At 42.0% G+C, this 22,517-nt stretch overlaps 1 protein-coding gene across 2 annotated transcripts; it reads right to left on the bottom strand.

Annotated features, from left to right (window-relative positions):
- Positions 1–1,672: 1,672 nt before the first annotated feature.
- LOC139560106 (CMRF35-like molecule 5) lies at positions 1,673–11,942 on the bottom strand. Of its 2 annotated transcripts, none has more exons than XM_071376612.1 (7): positions 11,784–11,942; positions 11,274–11,603; positions 10,715–11,053; positions 7,830–7,946; positions 7,107–7,211; positions 6,713–6,762; positions 1,673–2,791 (listed from the first exon to the last, which is right to left on the bottom strand). In XM_071376612.1, exons 1-7 carry the CDS (start codon positions 11,827–11,829, stop codon positions 2,501–2,503), a joined length of 1,278 nt encoding a protein of 425 aa, XP_071232713.1. In that variant the 5' UTR covers positions 11,830–11,942; the 3' UTR covers positions 1,673–2,500. The 2 variants fall into 2 exon arrangements, with proteins under 2 accessions (XP_071232713.1, XP_071232714.1); XM_071376613.1 differs by having other exon boundaries at positions 2,632–2,791; positions 6,661–6,762.
- Between the last annotated feature and the right edge of the window lie 10,575 nt (positions 11,943–22,517).

Below are 22,517 nucleotides of genomic sequence, written 5' to 3'. Positions count from 1 at the left end.
GCTTCTCAGCCAAGGGAGTGGGCTCACTCACGATTTTGCCTAAGAACACAGCCATGAATAAAGAATGGTACCAACACATCCTCCGAGAGCAACTTCTCCCAACCAACCAGGAACAGTTTGGTGACGAACAATGCCTTTTCCAGCATGATGGAGCACCTTGCCATAAGGCAAAAGTGAAAACTATGTGGCTCGGGGAACAAAACATCAATATTTTGGGTCCATGGCCAGGAAACTCCCCAGACCTTAATCTCACTGAGAACGTGTGGTCAATCCTCAAGAGGTGGGTGGACAAACAAAACCCCACAAATTCTGACAAACTCCAAGCATTGATTATGCAAGAATGGGCTGCCATCAGTCAGGATGTGGCCCAGAAGTTAATTGACAGCATGCCAGGGTGGTTTGCAGAGGTCTTGAAAAAGAAGGGTCAACACTGCAAATATTGACTCTTTGCATCAACTTCATGTACTTGTCAATAAAAGCCTTTGACACTTTACGAAATGCTTGTAATTATACTTCAGTATTCCATAGTAACATCTGACAAAAAGATCTAAAGACACTGAAGCAGCAAACAATGTGAAAAATAATTTTTGTCATTCTCAAAACTTTTGGCCACGACTGTACATCTTGTTTACTCCAGTCCCCTCAATACTTCTACGTCCAGTTACACCCCCCGCCAGTACAGAAAGGTCTGCTCCTGCAGTGTGTATGACAACCACTCTGAGTGAGTGTGTCTATGCTGAGCCACAGAAGTCCTGCTGTTTGACTAAGAACTTCCTGAAACCATTCACTGCTATGTTTTGAATTAGGTTATTTCTTTAAAAAAAATGAACATACCATTGGTAAACATTCCTGCTGCACCTGATGCTCCACAAGATCTCAAAATGACCTACAACATATCAATGGTAAAGGAATAAGTGCACAATCAGGATGCTTAAATGATCAATAAATGATTAACATGAATAACTACTGTGAGGATACGTTAATAGAAAGTGTAATCTTACTGACCATGTTCATATAAATTCCCATCATGTAAAACTACAGAAAGGATACCTTGTTGTAAAGTGGAAACCTATGAACATGAACATGTATTAATGAGTTACATTTATAACTGCCCAAACAATTCCTTTAATGTAATTTTAAACTGACCATTAACACATTTTTCAGATACTGTTAGATTCTGTTGTTAAATACATCATAGATTAAAACATTGTCGACACATCCCAAAAATATTTGATCAGATTTGTCATTTCTTTTTCTTTTTAGAAACTGCCATATCCTAATTCCATACTATATAGTTCCCAATTATTCCGCAATTAGGGCTTTATTTGTCACGGTAAAAGGTGAATGAGGCACGTTTTCCAGGCGGAGTTATAATACTTGTTTACACATGTACAGTTTCAGGACGAGTCTGATTTATAACGGGAAATATGGGTATGTATTTTAGAAATGGCATAAGCAGATACAGTTTTTAGTGTGAAATTGATTGCAGGACACGTCAAAGACTGAAGACCACCACTAGGGGGAGTCGAGCACCAGGGTTACAGACGTGACTTGTAACATGACCGGAACAAAGGTGACTTAAATCAGTTCAGTATGTGATTTTCTCAGGCAAATGACAAATCTATTTCTACCTCAGTGGAGAAATATAATTAAAAAAATGGGCAAATCACGTTTAACAGCAGTGCCGCTTTAATTTAAAGTGCTTTTAAAATTGTAACACAATTTACATTAAAACAATCAAATTAAAAAAGTAGAAGCAAACAGAAAGCAGTAAAAGGATGAATAAAAGAACATAAAACACAGAGAACGTCTAAAACAATCTCTGATTAAAGTCAAGCTAAAAGGTACATTGTTAACTGATTTTAAAAGGTGTGTTTTTGACAGTAATTAAATCTTCAGTGGTGTCTTCCCCTCTTACTTGACAGGGCAAGCTGTTCCATAATTGAGTTTTTTTTATAGAGAATTCTCCCCCCTCCGTCTTGGTTCTGCATCTAGGTTCACATGACTGGCTGCGCCCCTGCCCAGTCATGTGAAATACATAGATTAGGGCCTCATTTATTTATTTAAATTGACTTATTACTTCATATGAACTGTAACTCAGTAACATTGTTGAAATTGTTGCATGTTGCGTTTATATCTTTGTTCAGTATATCTCTCTAGGAGCTGAACAGTCATCAATATTGTTCAGTAATTATAATGCCAAGGTAAGATTTGAATGGAGAAAGTGACACTGCTTTTTTCCCGATCCTATCAGTATCAACATACGGTCCAATTAATCACTTAGCGAACGATCGCTGCGTGGTGTTTTAGAGAACGCAAGTTACATCTTCGGCTGTAAGCCTAAGTTTAATCGCTATAGGGAACTCAGGCCCTGATAATGCAGCTGTTTCTTAAAAACAGAGGCTGCCGGTGGAACATATAGTTATAACTATTATAATAACATGTCACTTGTGATTTGTCGCCAGTGTGTGTATGTCCCTCATGATTGGTTGTCACTGACTCAGGTGTCTCTGGGTTTGCTGACTGTATAGTAGATGGGAGGAGCCTCAGAGCTTTGACCAATGTTGACAGTAGCATAGTCACCAGAAGAAGTGGCCACTTTAGAGAAGGCGACAGTGGCTTCATTGGGGCAGCTGGGGTTCTCGTGAAAGTTGACACTGGCGTAATTGGGAGAGTCAGAGGGGCTTGTGGGTAAGTTGGCGGTGGCGTAGATGGTGGTGGTCGAACCACCAGAGCTGGACTGTAGGGAGCGGTCCTTTATTTCCTCATAGTCACCATCTCCTTGGCAATCCTGGAGACGAGGAAAAGGAGGAGGGACATGAGGACATGATGAGAGAGGGAAAAACATCAAATCAAAGTTTGTCACATGTGAAGAATACAACAGGTGTTAGTAGACCTTACAGTGAAATGCTTACTTACAGGCTCTAACCAATAGGGCAAAAAAGGTATTAGGTGAACAATAGGTATGTAAAGAAATAAAACAGTAAAAATACAGGCTATATACAGTAGTGAGGCTATAAAAGTAGCGAGGCAACATACAGACACCGGTTAGTCAGGCTGATTGAGGTAGTATGTACAGTGGGGAGAACAAGTATTTGATACACTGCCGATTTTGCAGGTTTTCCTACTTACAAAGCATGTAGAGGTCTGTCATTTTTATCATAGGTACACTTCAACTGTGAGAGACGGAATCTAAAACAAAAATCCAGAAAATCACATTGTATGATTTTTAAATAATTAATTTGCATTTTATTGCATGACATAAGTATTTGATCACCTACCAACCAGTAAGAATTCCGGCTCTCACAGACCTGTTAGTTTTTCTTTAAGAAGCCCTCCTGTTCTCCACTCATTACCTGTATTAACTGCACCTGTTTGAACTCGTTACCTGTATAAAAGACACCTGTCCACACACTCAATCAAACAGATTCCAACCTCTCCACAATGGCCAAGACCAGAGAGCTGTGTAAGGACATCAGGGATAAAATTGTAGACCTGCACAAGGCTGGGATGGGCTACAGGACAATAGGCAAGCAGCTTGGTGAGAAGGAAACAACTGTTGGCGCAATTATTAGAAAATGGAAGAAGTTCAAGATGACGGTCAATCACCCTCGGTCTGGGGCTCCATGCAAGATTTCACCTCGTGGGGCATCAATGATCATGAGGAAGGTGAGGGATCAGCCCAGAACTACACGGCAGGACCTGGTCAATGACCTGAAGAGAGCTGGGACCACAGTCTCAAAGAAAACCATTAGTAACACACTACGCCGTCATGGATTAAAATCCTGCAGCGCACGCAAGGTCCCCCTGCTTAAGCCAGTGCATGTCCAGGCCCGTCTGAAGTTTGCCAATGACCATCTGGATGATCCAGAGGAGGAATGGGAGAAGGTCATGTGGTCTGATGAGACAAAAATAGAGCTTTTTGGTCTAACTCCACTCGCCGTGTTTGGAGGAAGAAGAAGTATGAGTACAACCCCAAGAACACCATCCCAACCGTGAAGCATGGAGGTGGAAACATCATTCTTTGGGGATGCTTTTCTGCAAAGGGGACAGGACGACTGCACCGTATTGAGGGGAGGATGGATGGGGCCATGTATCGCGAGATCTTGGCCAACAACCTCCTTCCCTCAGTAAGAGCATTGAAGATGGGTCGTGGCTGGGTCTTCCAGCATGACAACGACACGAAGCACACAGCCATGGCAACTAAGGAGTGGCTCCGTAAGAAGCATCTCAAGGTCCTGGAGTGGCCTAGCCAGGCTCCAGACCTGAACCCAATAGAAAATCTTTGGAGGGAGCTGAAAGTCCGTATTGCCCAGCGACAGCCCTGAAACCTGAAGGATCTGGAGAAGATCTGTAGGGAGGAGTGGGCCAAAATCCCTGCTGCAGTGTGTGCAAACCTAGTCAAGAACTACAGGAAACGTATGATCTCTGTAATTGCAAACAAAGGTTTCTGTACCAAATATTAAGTTCTGCTTTTCTGATGTATCAAATACTTATGTCATGCAATAAAATGCAAATTAATTACTTAAAAATCATACAATGTGATTTTCTGGATTTTTGTTTTAGATTCCGTCTCTCATAGTTGAAGTGTACCTATGATAAAAATTACAGACCTCTACATGCTTTGTAAGTAGGAAAACCTGCAAAATCGGCAGTGTATCAAATACTTGTTCTCCCCACTGTACATGTAGATATGGTTAAAGTGACTATGCATATATGATGAACAGAAAGTAGCAGTAGCGTAAAAGAGGGGTTGGTAGGTGGTGGGACACAATGCAGCTAGCCCGGTTAACCAATGTGTGGGAGCACTGGTTGGTCGGCCCAATTGAGGTAGTATGTACAAATCAAATCAAATTTTATTTGTCACATACACATGGTTAGCAGATGTTAATGCGAGTGTAGCGAAATGCTTGTGCTTCTAGTTCCGACAATGCAGTAATAACCAACGAGTAATCTAACCTAACAATTCCACAACTACTACCTTATACATACAAGTGTAAAGGGATAAAGAATATGTACATAAAGATATATGAATGAGTGATGGTACAGAACGGCATAGGCAAGATGCAGTAGATGGTATCGAGTACAGTATATACATATACATTATATTAAGTGGCATTGTTTAAAGTGGCTAGTGATCAATTTTTGATCAATTTCCATCAATTCCATTATTAAAGTGAGCTGAAGTTGAGTCAGTATGTTGGCAGCAGCCACTCAATGTTAGTGGTGGCTGTTTAACAGTCTGATGGCCTTGAGATAGAAGCTGTTTTTCAGTCTCTCGGTCCCTGCTTTGATGCACCTGTACTGATCTCGCCTTCTGGATGATAGCGGGGTGAACAGGCAGTGACTCGGGTGGTTGTTGTCCTTGATGATCTTTATGGCCTTCCTGTGACATCGGGTGGTGTAGGTGTCCTGGAGGGCAGGTAGTTTGCCCCCAGTGATGCGTTGTGCAGACCTCACTACCCTCTGGAGAGCCTTACGGTTGTGGGCGGAGCAGTTGCCGTACCAGGCGGTGATACAGCCCGACAGGATGCTCTCGATTGTGCATCTGTAGAAGTTTGTGAGTGCTTTTGGTGACAAGCCGAATTGTTGAGGATCAGCGGGGTGGAGATGTTGTTACCTACCCTCACCACCTGGGGGCGGCCCGTCAGGAAGTCCAGTACCCAGTTGCACAGGGCGGGGTCGAGACCCAGGGTCTCGAGCTTGATGATGAGTTTGGAGGGTACTATGGTGTTAAATGCTGAGCTGTAGTCGATGAACAGCTTTCTCACATAGGTATTCCTCTTGTCCAGATGGGTTAGGGCAGTGTGCAGTGTGGTTGCGATTGCGTCGTCTGTGGATCTATTGGGGCGGTAAGCAAATTGGAGTGGGTCTAGGGTGTTAGGTAGGGTGGAGGTGATATGGTCCTTGACTAGTCTCTCAAAGCACTTCATGATGACGGAAGTGAGTGCTACGGGGCGGTAGTCGTTTAGCTCAGTTACCTTAGCTTTCTTGGGAACAGGAACAATGGTGGCCCTCTTGAAGCATGTGGGAACAGCAGACTGGGATAAGGATTGATTGAATATGTCCGTAAACACACCAGCCAGCTGGTCTGCGCATGCTCTGAGGACGCGGCTGGGGATGCCGTCTGGGCCTGCCGCCTTGCGAGGGTTAACACGTTTAAATGTGTTATGTATAGTTAGTGACTATGCATATATGATAAACAGAGAGTAGCAGCAGCATAAAAAGAGGGTTTGGGGGGGTGAGAACATTCTCATATATATATATATATACATATATAACTCTGTCACACAAAGACAGACATGCAACGACGCACACAGGCAGTCGCTTGCACGCACACACACTGACCTCTCTGTTGATCCCAGTGTTCAGACACACAGGCCCTCGCACACACACTGACCTCTCTGTTGATCCCAGTGTTCAGACACACAGGCCCTCGCACACACACTGACCTCTCTGTTGATCCCAGTGTTCAGACACACAGGCCCTCGCACACACACTGACCTCTCTGTTGATCCCAGTGTTCAGACACACAGGCCCTCGCACACACACTGACCTCTCTGTTGATCCCAGTGTTCAGACACACAGGCCCTCGCACACACACTGACCTCTATGTTGATCCCAGTGTTCAGACACACAGGCCAGCGCACACACACTGACCTCTCTGTTGATCCCAGTGTTCAGTCACACAGGCCCGCGCACACACACTGACCTCTCTGTTGATCCCAGTGGCTGTGTTGACCCTGGGTGCTGAGGAGTCAGCTGTGGAACACAACACACAAGTGCACACACACAGTGTCATACACTTCACACATGTCACTATTGGGCTGCAGCAGTCTGTTCAGGTGGTTCAGAGCCCTGTTCACAATGCGACCTCATTCTCAACCAGGGCCAAATAATATTTGTATATGCAAATGGTTTCTTTGATATGAAAACTGGTTGCGAAAATAGTAATTTCCCTTTATTTGACAGTATGTGAGTGTGTGAGTGTGTGTGTGTGTGTGTGTGTGTGTGTGTGTGTGTGTGTGTGTGTGTGTGTGTGTGTGTGTGTGTGTGTGTGTGTGTGTGTGTGTGTGTGTGTGTGTGTGTGTGAGAGTGTTTCTCACCTGTTTCCTTGTTGAATTTCCATCTATAGACTATGAGCAGGCTGACCACAAGCAACAAAAGCAGCATGACCAGAGTCCCAGATACTATGAGGACCACTGATGTATCTGAACAGACACAAACACTACCATTAGAACACATACTTTACAATCAGCACTTCTGTTCAACTTACATAGGGCCTTGTACACTAATATGTGAAGTAAGATCTGCCTCTCTTCCACATCAGATGTGTAACTTTTCTGTTTACTTTCTGTCCTGACATTAGCCTTGGATGTGGTGGCCAACATTCATGCTTCATGTCTGGGTTTAGCTATTAGCCTACTGTATGCACCATAGTATATAGACTGACAAAAGAAGGCTAGCTGTTCAAACTATACAGGAGCTTCTCATCTAAAACATACTGCACATAATGTTGCACACTTGAGTAATGCATCAATTCACAACTGTGTTGATATTTTAAAAGGTTTTAATTCTTCATTTGGCTAACACAATAAATGCTGTGTATTGGTATTCAAGTTATTTTTTCAGGGGCATGTGTTGTCGGAGAGACATTGTTTTTACACTATACCTCTGAGTTGGGAATCCAGTATAGTGTCCCACACTACCTGCGGACTTGGCTTGGGAATCTGATTCCAAAGTCAGATTTGACGCAAGATCCATCTCTTTACACTACGAAAATATGTTTACAAACTAGCGTAGTGTAAAAAGGCTCAACGTTTATTTACCAGAACTGTTGTGTGTTGATGGTAAGATGGATGATGGTGATGATACAGATGATGGTGATGACATGGATGAGGGTGAGATGGAGGTGGCAATAAGTGGTGATGATAGAGTTGGTGAAACTGGGTTTGAGAGGGAGAGAAAGAGAGAGCGTGTCCCATACATACAGTAAGTATGCTTGTGTGTGTAACAGATGAAATTACTCAAATACTACCAGGGTTGGGGTCAATTCCATTTAAATTAGAGTCAATTCAGAAAGTAAACCAAATTTGAATTCCAAAATTATTTGTCATTAGCTAGGTTTCCATCCAACTAGCGACAGATTTTCATGCAAAAATGATCAAATCTGCATAAAGAAAATATGCGAAATTTCCAACCAGTGGTTTCCACTAAACAAACTTGTTGCGGAACATGATGACGTAGTTCACACAAAATGTACTTTTTTACTTAAGTTTTAATTTACCGAATAAAAATAGAAAGTTCAATGTGTTTCCATCGCATTTTCAACTCCACTGATAGTTTTCACAAGAACTGTTGTGTTAAATGGCAAATGTTTTTACGCTGGCCTTGGCATGTGCACTCTAGCCAACAGCTCAAAGATACAGTAGGCTGTGAGGGTACTGGGTAGGCTAGTCTACATTATGTGATTATTATGGATAAGCGCAAGAATATTTATATTTGTCAAACGGCAGTCAAGCATTGATCAATATGTCACCAGAATAAGACCCTCGATAGTCATTGGAAATGCGCATCAAGCTCATCACCGTGCACTTTCACCACCCTGTGAACTTCATCACAAGTTGTTTCATCTGTAGCCGAATGTCACGTTCGTTGTATGGAGGAAGAGAGGAGGACCAAGGCGCAGCATGATACGAATACATTCTTCTGTTTATTTAACGAAACGAAGAACACTTAAACAAACTAAACAAAACAACAAAACGACCGTGAAGATATATACGAAAAGTGCAGACACAGGCAACTTACACGTAGACAATAACCCACGAAATCCCTTAAGAATATGGCTGCCTAAATATGGTTCCCAATCAGAGACAATGATAAACAGCTGCCTCTAATTGAGAACCAATCTAGGCAACCATAGACATACCTAGACTAGAAAACACCCCATAAACATACAAAACCCCTAGACAAGTGAAACACATAAATCACCCATGTCACACCCTGACCTAACCAAAATAATAAAGAAAACAAAGATAACTAAGGCCAGGGCGTGACATCGAATAAACTGCATGGTTTACTTAGATATGATGGTTATTATATAAATAGTTGTGCATAAAGGTGTTTCCACAACTATTTCTCGCAAAATGTATTTTACCGACACAAGAAGACCCCACCATGTTGAAAGAACAAATTATCTCTCATCATATCTATACAACGAGCTGAATCCATCACAGCTGTTGTGAATTTATTTTTTCTTCATAAATACTGTGGATGGAAGCGTGATAAAGAAAGCATTGAAGAGAAGCTACATTTCAGTGTACTTCCTGATATGTTTGAAATGTAAATGTACCCTGACCACTATACTATATACACGACTCCAACACCATCATTAAGTTTGCCGATGACACAACAGTGGTAGGCCTGATCACCGACAACGATGAGACCTGGCCATGTGGTGCCAGGACAACAACCTCTCCCTCAACGTGATCAAGACAAAGGAGATGATTGTGGACTACAGGAAAAAGAGGACCGAGCACGCTCCCATTCTCATCGACGGGGCTGTAGGGGAGCAGTTTGAGAGCTTCAAGTTCCTTGGTATCCACATAACCAACAAACTAACATGGTCCAAGCACACCAAGACAGTCGTGAAGAGGGCACGACAAAACCTATTCCCCCTTAGGAGACTGAAAAGATTTAGCATGGGTCCTCAGATCCTCAAAAGGTTCTACAGCTGCACCATCGATAGCATCCTGACTGGTTGCATCACTGCCTGGTATGGGAACTGCTCGGCCTCCGACCGCAAGGCATTACAGAGGGTACAGTAGTGCGTACGGCCCAGTTCATCACTGAGGCTAAGCTGCCTGCCGTCCAGTACCTCTATACCAGGCGGTGTCAGAGGAAGGCCTAAAAATTGTCAAAGACTCCAGCCACCCTAGTCATTCACTGTTCTCTCTGCTACCGCACGGCAAGTGGTAACGAGCACCAAGTCTAGGTCCAAGAGGCTTCTAAACAGCTTCTACCCACAAGCCATAAGACTCCTGAACATCTAATCAAACCCCCCCCCCCCCCCCCCCCCCCCCCTGCTACTCTCTGTTGTTATGATCTATGCATGGTCACTTTAATAACGCTACCTACATGTACATATTACCTCAATTACCTCGACTAACCGGTGCATTGACTCTGTACCGGTACCCCCCCTGTATATAGTCTGGCTATTGTTATTTTACCGCTGCTCTTTAATTACTTGTTACTTTTATTTCTTATTCTTATTTTCTTATACTTAATTTTTTTAAATGCATTGTTGGTTAGGATCTCGTAAGTAAGCATTTCACTGCAAGGTCTACACTCGTTGTATAAGGCGCATGTGACTAATACAATTTGATTAGATTTGATACTCACTGACAGGCGTAAAGAAGGAAGTGTGGTTTCTTCTCTTCCTGTTCAGATATTTTGGTTGTCATTTAGCGACCTACATCTCTCTCTATATCTTTCTCTTTCTCATACACGGGTGCAAATGCCTTAAATACATATGTCCATTAAGTTTGTACATTTAATCACATAGGAAGTTGTTTTTCACGCCTCCACTCACACAGGCACAACCAGCCCTCTCCATCATTGTATCCATCTAAGCTTCTCACTTCACTGACATACAACTGTGTCCTGATCAATCTGTCTCACAATGCAGAAAAGGCAAATTAAAGAACAGTCTTACTCTTGATATCTAGCTGGACTGCTGACAGGGTATCGATTGTGTGGTTGTTCTGTATGCCACAGAGATATCTCCCAGCATCCTCTTGGGTTAGTCTGGTGATGGTCACGGTGAAGGCTCCGGCTGTCCTGTTGTCGAACAGTGAGAACCTCCCATTCTGGCTTTTGGTTGTTGTCACTTTTACATCAACTAGACACTTAGATAGTGTATTCGCTTTGCAGAAGTATTTCTCATTGTCTTCATTTTTTTCATTATACATACAATGGATGGAGACTGACCGTTCTTCATAGCCTGTCACTTCTTCAGAGCCTGTCACTTCAGTGGGGTTTTCACAACACCAATCTGTAATTTTAAACAAACATGTAGGAGCACAGAATGAAATGTGTTCCCTTTTGTCGAGGATCACGTAATTCATGCATTGAGTCAATAAAAAATATGCCTGAAATCTTGAGTAATGTGCAGGAATCTCAAGTTAGGAGTCGGGCCAATAGCAGAGACCTCATTAGGAATTTTTTATGAAAGTTGTAAAGTTTTGAGGATGAGAATCAAAGGTTTACAGTACCTCCATACACTTCAGGGTCCAGTCCAAATCGTTCCACTCCACACCAGTATGTTCCCGCATCATCTGACATCATGTTGGTGATGGTCACAATGAAGACCCTGACCCCTTTGTCATCATGTAGAGAGTATCTCCATTTAGAGGTCCATTCTTCACCCTCAGTCTCAATATCATTGTCTGCCAAAAATGTTATACACTCCATTTTGCTTCCTTTACAGAGGAACTTCTGGTGGCTCCTCCACTCCTCTCTATAGGGGCATCTGATCTCTGCCTTGCCCCCCTTATATCCATCTACTGTGATCAACTCTGCTGTACACACACTCCACACAGCAGCTGTAGGACACACCAACAGTCTCATTACGAATAGTACAAACACCCCAGCTTCCATTTCACATACTGTAAAAGAGGATTCTTCTCCGGTGAATGAGTTACACTGTAAAATGTTACAACCAAATGTATCCAACTATAGAGAGGAGTCACTGGAGATGTGTTCATTCAGTCTGATGTACTCACCTAAGAGAAGGACAACCTTCAGTGTGAGGAACTGCAGGATAACCATGATGACATGTGGCTCCCAACTAGTTCAAGTCTCTTTAGACCCTGTACATCCTGTTTACTCCAGTCCCCTCAATACTTCTACGTCCAGTTACCACCTCAGTACAGGAAGGTCTGCTCCTGCAGTGTGCATGAGAACCACTCTGAGTGTGTGTTAATGTGTGTAATGCAGGAAGTCCTGCTGTTTGATTAAGTACTTCCTGAAATCATTTCACTTCTCTGTAAAACTATTTAATAACATCCAGCAATAAACCGCATATGAGTCATTTATAAATAGCTTTCTCATCATTCATTAATCATAATATATATGGACAGTTATTAAAACAACTTTTAAAATTTGTATTAATGTTTATTAATTAGAGTGGCAGGTAGCCCAGCGGTTAGGTGCATTGGGCCAGTAACTGAAAGCTTGCTGATTCAAATCCCCAAGCAGACTAAATGAAAGATATGTCTATGCCCTTGCCCAAGGCACTTAACCTTAAATGTTCCTGTAAGGATAAGAGCGTCTGTGAAATTACGAAAATGTAAATGATTAATACGATATAGATCCTTATATTATAAACTTACATATGGAATTATTTTAAGATGGTCATACCATGGCTCATTTAGGTATCTGATTTTTAATTTAAGGACCCTTTTATGTATAAAAAATGTTTTATTTAAAAATTATTTTATAAAAAATGTACTCTGTCCATAGAAACACATTGATTAACACATTCATAAATGGCAAAAAAGACAGTAAAAAATGAATCATAAGGAATTAGTTTTTGAAGTGTCTGTCCTATAACTAGGAGATATAAGAAAGCTTGACACATATTTAACCCCATATTTTTGTTGGCAGAAAACTGCCTCCATACTTCCATTCATTTATATGAGTTACCTTCAGATGAATTACGTGAACACCATCGTGTTCGTCACAGTCTCCACTTTCTACAGTGGAGTCATATTAGTTTGTAGCCCAAATGGTTCGGATGCTACAGACAAAAGTTGGAACATCAGCGTTACTGACTTCCGACGAATCCCGTGGCACTTGTGGGGGGTATGTCATGAGAATTTTCAATCCCAATGATAATAACTAACAATCAATAAGCTTTGACCAATCCCCGAGGTTTGTAAGACCCTGGGTTTAATAATAATTAAGCAAAGACTCAGCTTATGCAAAATGTTCGTACAGTTTATTCACGAGAGCGCTCTGAAGTCCATAATACAAAGACATCCATTTTATAACTCACTCCCTATTTACGCACATACCTTCACACAAACAGTAGATATCCTATAACAGTAGGTGAGTTGTATCCACTGTTTATCACTACCAAGCCGACAGTTCCATTCCACCGAGATTAGAGGAACCTTGAAAGGACTCCCTGTCCTATTGTAAGTTTCTCAGAGTTCTAGCCAGGTCGGGTCAAACACAGTTGAATTGTTCTCGGTATTTTCTTAGACACACACACACACACACATTTCTCTCCCTAACATGTCTCTACTGAACCTTATTGGACTTACGTTTAGTACTTTAATTATTCATTATACATGCTACATAAACTAATAATCACTAATAGTTACGTTTCAGGGTGGAATTCTTTAATCATTACCTTTAAGCATATAAATTCCCTTATCAGGGTCGTAGAGCAAAACCAAACTGTTCGGATGCTACAGACGTTTTCGTGAGAAGACCCATTTTTGGGATGTCTCCTATCTGACAAACAGCACTGTAGCTCTGTGGCATAGGTGGATGTGGTGGATTGAGATGCAGCACATGCAAAATAAATCTCTAGCTTTAACTCAAGTATTAATAAACACCTTACTGTCATGACGTTGCCCTGTTGGGTGAGGTTTATGACCCCCTCATAAATACCTTTCCCCCTTTTCTCTCCACTCTACAGAATGGACTCTTGGAAAGCCCTTTGCTAACTTAGAGAGTGTATGGCAACATCAAAAGGTTGGGAAATGGAACAATATTTCCCTTTCTCAACCAGTTGAAAGTGTCCGTTGGTACATAAAGAATATGATGTCAGATCAGTTGGTGTCTGGGACATTATATCTGATGATAGGATGACGTAAATTGTATCTTAGAAAGTCTACATATTCTAGTTATCAGATTGACATGGAATTGTTGTGCAATTTAAAGGTTTAAATATGAAGCTATTTGTGAAAAGATTAACTGTAATTTTATCTTCTAAATGAGAGAATTGTTCTCATAAGTAAACTATGCTCACTCAGTGGCCACAACCAAGTAAACAGACATTGGTTGAGAACTATGAAACACGCCTTTCTCTCCCCCAATACAAAAGCCCGTTGACGGAAGTCAAACTCAGTTCCCGATTACGTTCCCGATACGTTTAAAAGGGCTAATTTCAACTACAACCTAACGAAATTAACATTTAAATCCAGAAATGTTAGGACCGCTGTCCTAATGTTTAAAAGGGCGAATTTCAACGTGGAGGTGACGATCACCACGCTGGAATGGTGAACTTTGACTAGATCAGCCAGAATACAGTGCGAGCTGATTATGGCAACTTGGTATGAACTTTGAACGATTATTCACGAAAGAAGAAGTGATACCTCCTAGACGTCGAGTTATCAGCTGCAGCTGTAAACGTACGTGGCCTAGGAAAGGACAGACAATCTCCTAATAACGACAGGGTACTTTAATGTATCTGCTCTACAACACTAAGAAATATTCTTCAAAGGACAATAGCGATCTCTGCTGGGTAAACCAGTCTTCCATCTTCGACCCATCTATTGAAGCGCAGTTCAGAGTAAATATATATATCTTGCATTTTCCTTTTCCGAATGGGCGGTTATTAGAATGCATAAGATTCTGTATTTACGGTAGCATAGCTTCTCAAGTACCGATAGAGACCCAATCTCTTTGTCCCTCAGTCTTACCTTGACAACAAGGTTGATGAAATCCGAGCAAGGGTAACATTCCAGAGAGACATCAGAGACTGTAACGTTCTTTGCTTCACGGAAACATGGCTCACTCGAGAGACGCTAACGGAGTCGGTGCAGCCAGCTGGTTTCTTCACGCATCGCGCCGACAGAAACAAATATCTTTCTGGTAAGAAGAGGGGCGGGGGGGTATGCCTTATGATTAACGAGACGTGGTGTGACGACTCCATTTTGTTGCTTCCAGCCTACAAACAGAAACTAAAACAGCAAGCTCCCGCGCTCAGGTCTGTTCAACGCTGGTCCGACCAATCTGATTCCACACTTCAAGACTGCTTCGATCACGTGGATTGGGATATGTTCCGCATTGCGTCCAACAACAACATTGACGAATATGCTGATTCGGTGAGCGAGTTCATTAGAAAGTGCATTGACGATGTCGTACCCACAGCAACGATTAAAACATTCCCAAACCAGAAACCATGGATTGATGGCAGCATTCGCGTGAAACTGAAAGCGCGAACCACTGCTTTTAACCAGGGCAAGGTGACCGGAAACATGACCGAATACAAACAGTGTAGCTATTCCCTCCGCAAGGCAATCAAACAAGCTAAGTGCCAGTATAGAGACAAAGTAGAGTCGCAATTCAACAGCTCAGACACAAGAGGTATGTGGCAGGGTCTACAGTCAATCACAGATTACAAAAAGAAAACCAGCCCCGTCGCGGACCAGGATGTCTTGCTCCCAGACAGACTAAATAACTTTTTGCTCGCTTTGAGGACAATACAGTGCCACTGACACGGCCCGCTACCAAAACCTGCGGGCTCTCCTTCACTGCAGCCGAGGTGAGTAAAACATTTAAACGTGTTAACCCTCGCAAGGCTGCAGGCCCAGACGGCATTCCCAGCCGCGTCCTCAGAGCATGCGCAGACCAGCTGGCTGGTGTGTTTAAGGACATATTCAATCAATCCTTATCCCAGTCTGCTGTTCCCACATGCTTCAAGAGGGCCACCATTGTTCCTGTTCCCAAGAAACTGAGCTAAACGACTACCGCCCCGTAGCACTCACTTCCGTCATCATGAAGTGCTTTGAGAGACTAGTCAAGGACCATATCACCTCCACCCTACCTGACACCCTAGACCCACTCCAATTTGCTTACCGACCCAACAGGTCCACAGACGACACAATCGCAACCACACTGCACACTGCCCTAACCCATCTGGACAAGAAGAATACCTATGGGAATACGGTCCCGTGTGGCTCAGTTGGTAGAGCATGGCGCTTGCAACGCCAGGGTTGTGGGTTCATTCCCCACGGGGGGACCAGGATGAATATGTATGAACTTTCCAATTTGTAAGTCGCTCTGGATAAGAGCGTCTGCTAAATGACTTAAATGTAAATGTATGTGAGAATGCTGTTCATCGACTACAGCTCAGCATTCAACACCATAGCACCCTCCAAACTTGTCATCAAGCTCGAGACCCTGGGTCTCGACCCCGCCCTGTGCAACTGGGTCCTGGACTTCCTGACGGGCCGCCCCCAGGTGGTGAGGGTAGGTAACAACATCTCCACCCCGCTGATCCTCAACACTGGGGCCCCACAAGGGTGCGTTCTGAGCCCTCTCCTGTACTCCCTGTTCACCCACGACTGCGTGGCCATGCATGCCTCCAACTCAATCATCAAGTTTGCGGACGACACTACAGTGGTAGGCTTGATTACCAACAACGACGAGACGGCCTACAGGGAGGAGGCGAGGGCCCTCGGAGTGTGGCGTCAGGAAAATAACCTCACACTCAACGTCAACAAAACAAAGGAGATGATTGTGGACTTCAGGAAACAGCAGAGGGAGCACCCCCCTATCCACATCGACGGGACAGTAGTGGAGAAGGTGGAAAGTTTTAAGTTCCTCGGCGTACACATCACGGACAAACTGAATTGGTCCACCCACACAGACAGCGTTGTGAAGAAGGCGCAGCAGCGCCTCTTCAACCTCAGGAGGCTGAATAAATTTGGCTTGTCACCAAAAGCACTTACAAACTTCTACAGATGCACAATCGAGAGCATCCTGTCGGGCTGTATCACCGCCTGGTACGGCAACTGCTCCGCCCACAACCGTAAGGCTCTCCAGAGGGTAGTGAGGTCTGCACAACGCATCACCGGGGGCAAACTACCTGCCCTCCAGGACACCTACCCACCCGATGTCACAGGAAGGCCATAAAGATCATCAAGGACAACAACCACCCGAGCCACTGCCTGTTCACCCCGCTATCATCCAGAAGGCGAGGTCAGTACAGGTGCATCAAAGCAGGGACCGAGAGACTGAAAAACAGCTTCTATCTCAAGGCCATCAGACTGTTAAACAGCCACCACTAACATTGAGTGGCTGCTGCCAACATACTGACTCAACTCCAGCTCACTTTAATAAGGGGAATTGATGGAAATTGATGTAAAAAATGTATCACTAGCCACTTTAAACAATGCCACTTAATATAATGTTTACATACCCTACATTACTCATCTCATATGTATATGTATATACTGTACTCTATATCATCTACTGCATCTTGCCATCTTTATTTAATACATGTATCACTAGCCACTTTATACTATGCCACTTTTATGTTTACATACCCTACATTACTCATCTCATATGTATATACTGTACTCGATACCATCTACTGCATCTTGCCTATGCCGTTCTATACTATCACTCACTCATATATCTTTATGTACATATTCTTTATCCCTTTACACTTGTGTGTATAAGGTAGTAGTTGTGGAATTGTTAGGTTAGATTACTCGTTGGTTATTACTGCATTGTCGGAACTAGAAGCACAAGCATTTCGCTACACTCGCATTAACATCTGCTAACCATGTGTGTATGTGACAAATACAATTTGATTTGATTTTGATAAAATAGCATGTTTATATAATTTTATCAGTCAGAGACATGACATTACTGTTTATGCCAACTGTGAGCCATGTCCAGAGTCGAGGCTTCTGGGATTCTGAATCGCGTTCACAGCTCAAGTAATTCTGCACAGACATCTCCATGGCAATCGGTGGGTTAGTGGACCGATTGGATTCTGGGTGCAGAGATTACCTTGTAGATCATCAATATCTTATTCATTATCAGTCTATGTTTCACTGAACCATTTTCTACATGGAACATTGTAAGACTGATAATTTTTTTGCTATGACCATCCATAGGAGACCCTGGAGAGAGGGCAGAGAGAAGATCCACAAAGCCATGTACTCCCTGCTCTCCAGGCTCCTGAAGCAGAGTAGGACCACCATCCAGGCCTTCTGGACCAACCTGGCCAAGGACTACAACCAGGACAGCTACCCCAGACTGCAGGCCCCCCTGACCAGCATACAACCAGTTAGGTTCCCACTTCTAAAGCAACATTTCTAAACCTGTGGAACTAGTACCCCTGAGGGTAATTGGTCTATCCACAGGAGGTACTGTGTTATTACCATTTAGCAGGTGTCCAGGTGTCCAGGCAGTGTTCACCTCGTTCCACAGGGCGGTCACTCTGTCATCCAGATAGCTGCTGGTCAGCTCTGGGGCCACAGAGGAGATCCTCATCAAACAGGTGTTTGGATCTGGTGAGAAACGCTGGAACCACAACCCGAAACCTGATGACTGTAAACCTTGTATTGTAAGTTGATAGGAGTGCACTATAAATCTGTATTGCACCTTCGCTGTAAATATGTAGCCTCTTCCACTTTCACTGTAAATACGTAGCCTATTGCATTTCACTGTGAATATGTAGCCTATTGCATTTCACTGTGAATATGTAGCCCATTGCACTTTCAAATGAATTTTATTCTGTATTATTCTGCATTTTTATGTATCATGTACTTTGTCTTTTAAGCACATGACCAAATTAATTTATTGTGTATTATTGTGTATTTTATGTATTATGTACTTTGTCTTTTAAGCACATGACCAAATTAATGTTATTGTGTGTTTTTGTGTATTTTTATGTATTATGTACTTTGTCTTTTAAGCACATGACCAAATGAATTCTCCCCTGGTGAGATAATAAAGTTGATCTAGTCTAGATATAATTTGTCCGTCAGACAACGGCTAGATGTGGTGAACTCACAGAAACCATTCAACACTATCTCACCATAACAGGAATTTAAATAATAACAACGGGGAGAGCAGGACTAAAATGTGTTCTTTCTACAGGAAGTGCCAACAAGTGTGTTAAAGTGGGTGGTGAGTATTACTCCTCTGTCCCATTGGATGACCTGACTGCAGGACACAAGTCAAAGACGAGAGACTAAGATGCTGAGAGACTGAGACCAAGAGACTGAAAAACAGCTTCTATCTCAAGGCCATCAGACTGTTAAACAGCCATCACTAACATCGAGTGGCTGCTGCCAACATACTGACTCAATCTCTAGCCACTTTAATAATTAGATGTAATTAATGTATCACTAGTCACTTAAACAATACTACTTTATATAATGTTTACATACCCTACATTACTCATCTCATATGTATATACTGTACTCTGTACCATCTACTGCATCTTGCCTATACATATTCTTAATCATTCCTTTTCACTTGTGTATAAGGTAGTTGTTGTGAAATTGTTAGATTACTTGTTAGATATTACTGCACGGTCGGAACTAGAAGCACAAGCATTTTGCTACACTCGCATTAACATCTGCTAACCATGTGTATGTCACCAATAAAATTTGATTTGATTTGACTGCAGGATACAAGTCAAAGACTGCAAAGACTAAAGACTATCACTAGGGGGAGTCCAGCACCAGGTTACAGACGTACAAGTAAGAGACTGTTATATCAGTTCACTATGACCACCAATCACTGTGTGATTTTCTCAGGCAAATTAGGAATTATTTTAACTTCATTAGCATACTGGTTATTGTTCAGAATTTCGGATGACTGACGTGCCCAAAATAAACTGCCTGTTACTCAGGCCCAGTGTAACGGCAGTCTATTTCTTCCTCCTCCTCAGGCGGGGAAAGGCGAGAAGGATCGGGGGACCAATGTGCAGAGTGGTAAGTTTCCATGATTTTAATATACACGAAAACAAGACACGATACAAAATAACAAACAAACTAACCGTAACAGTCCCGTGTGGCACAAACACTGACACAGGAAACAAACACCCACAAACCAAACGTGAAACCCCGGCTGCCTAAGTATGATTCTCAATCAGGGACAACGATTGACAGCTGCCTCTGATTGAGAATCATACCAGGCCGAACTCAAAATCCCAACATAGAAAAACACACATAGACAACCCACCCCAACTCACGCCCTGACCATACTAAATAAATACAAAACAAGGGAAATAAGGTCAGGAACGTGACACCCAGAAGCTAGGATATGCATATACTTGGTAGCATTGGATAGAAAACACTCTGAAGTTTCTAAAACTGTTAAAATAATGTCTGTGAGTATAACAGAACTGATATGACAGGCAAAACCCGAGGAAAATCCATCTGTAATTTTTTTGGGGGGAGGTCACAGGCCATTTCAATGCTAGCCTATGGAAAATACAAATAGATAGGACCCAGATTGCAGTTCCTATGGCTTCCACTAGATGTCAACAGTCTTTATAAAGGGTTTCAGGCTTGTTTTTTGAAAAATAAGCAAGTAGTTGTAGTTTTTCCAAGGTGTCTCTCATTAGAAATGTAGTCTTGTTGGCGCGTGAAGGTGAGCTCTCTTCGTTATTTATCTTCCCTATTGAACATACTATTCTCCATCTTAAATATTATAGTTTATTTAGATATTAGAGTACCTGAGGATTAATTAGAAACATCGTTTGACTTGTTTGGACGAACTTTACCGGTAACTTTTTGTTGTTGAACGAGTGGATTACTAAAGTCATTGGCGCCAACTAAAAATAATGTTTTTGATATAAAGAAGGACTTTATCTAACAAAACGACCATTCATTGTGTAGCTGGGACCCTTGGGATTTCAAACAGAGGAAGATCTTCAAAGGTAAGTGATTTATTTTATCGCTATTTGTGATTTTGTGACGCCTGTGCTGGTTGAAAAAGTATTTTGATGTGAGGCGCTGTCCTCAGATAATTGCATGGTATGCTTCCACCGTAAAGCCTTTTTGAAATCTGACAACGCGGTTGGATTAGCAAGAAGTTAAGCTTTTAAATGATGTATGACCCTTGTATTTTCATGACTATTTAATATTACGAATTTTGTATTTTGAATTTCGCGCTCTGCAATTTCACAGGATGTTGTCGTAGGTGTCCCGCTAGCTGTTCATGTGCCCAAACAGGTTTTAAGAGGGAGTGTGTTCATGTATCTAGCTGACATTGCACATTCATCAACATTTGAAGAGTTTCATTCCAAAATGCTATATATCCATTTTCAGAAATGTTGGTAAATTAGCTTTTATTTTTTTAAAGAACTTATGAAAGAGATGTGTATTTTCTATATTTTTTTTATCTACTGTATCACTTGGTTTAATTTCAGAGCAACAAATAATCATGTTATATAACCGGCTCACTCTCAGAGGAATAAGTAGTATCGGTGTATCACGTCTGACAGGCTCCTGAACAGCTTCTATCCCCAATCATAAGACTGCTAAATAGCTAACAAAATGGCAAAACGGACTGTCTGAGTTGACCGTTGTATTTTATTTTAAAGTGGAATTATGTTTTTAGAAATGTTTAATAAATTAATTAAAAATGAAAATCTGTATTGAGTCAATAGGTATTCAACCCTTTTGTTATGGCAAGACTAAATAAGTTCAGGAGTAAAAATGTGCTTAACAAGTCACATAATAAGTTGCATGGACTCACTCTGTGTGCAATAATAGTGTTGAACGTGATTTTTGAATGACTACCTCATCTCTGTACCCCACAATTATCTGTAAGGTCCCTCAGTCGAGCAGTGAATTTCACAGATTCAAAAACAAAGACCATGCCTCGCAAATAAGGGAACCTATTGGTAGATGGGTAGCAGACATTGAATACCCCTTTGAGCATGGTAAAGTTATTCATTACACTTTGGATGGCGTATTAATACACTCAGTCACTACAAAGATACAGGCGTCCTTCCTAACTCAGTTCCGAAGAGAAAGGAAACCGCTCAGGGATTTCACCATGACGCCAATGGTGACTTTAAAACAGTTACAGAGTTAAAATAACTGTGATAGGAGAAAACTGAGGATGGATCAACAACATTGTAGTTAATCCATAATAATAACCTAACTGTCAGAATGAAAAGAAGGAAGCCTGTACAGAGTACAAATATTTAAAAACATGCATACTGTTTGCAACAAAGCACTAAAGAAATACTGCAAAAAATGTGGCAAAGTAATTAACTTTTTGTCCTAAATAAAAAGTGTTACGTTTTCGGCAAATCCAATACAACACATTAATGAGTATTACTCTCCCTATTTTCAAGCATAGTGGTGGCTGCATCATGTTATGGGTATGCCTGTAATCGTTAAGGACTAGGCAGTTTTTCAGGATAAAAAATAAACAGAATGGAGCTAAGCATAAGCAAAATCCTAGAGGAAAACCTGGTTCACTCTGCTTTCCACCAGACACTGAGATTAATTCACCTTTCAGCTGGACAATAACCTAAAACACAAGACCAAATCTACACCGGAGTTACTAACCAAGAAAGTGAACGTTCCTGAGTGGCCGAGTTACATGTTTAATTCAAATATCCTTGAAAATCTATGGCAAGACCTGAAAATGGTTGTCTAGCAATGATCAACAACCAAATTGATGGAGCTTGTGAAAATAATCATGGTAAATGTTGCACAATCCAGGTGAGGAAAGAT

The sequence above is a fragment of the Salvelinus alpinus genome, chromosome 30 (assembly GCF_045679555.1).
Source record: "Salvelinus alpinus chromosome 30, SLU_Salpinus.1, whole genome shotgun sequence".
Taxonomy (NCBI): Eukaryota; Metazoa; Chordata; class Actinopteri; order Salmoniformes; family Salmonidae; genus Salvelinus; species Salvelinus alpinus.
The sequence above is the reverse complement of the archived record's forward strand: the minus strand, read 5'-3'. Positions and strand labels throughout refer to the sequence as shown.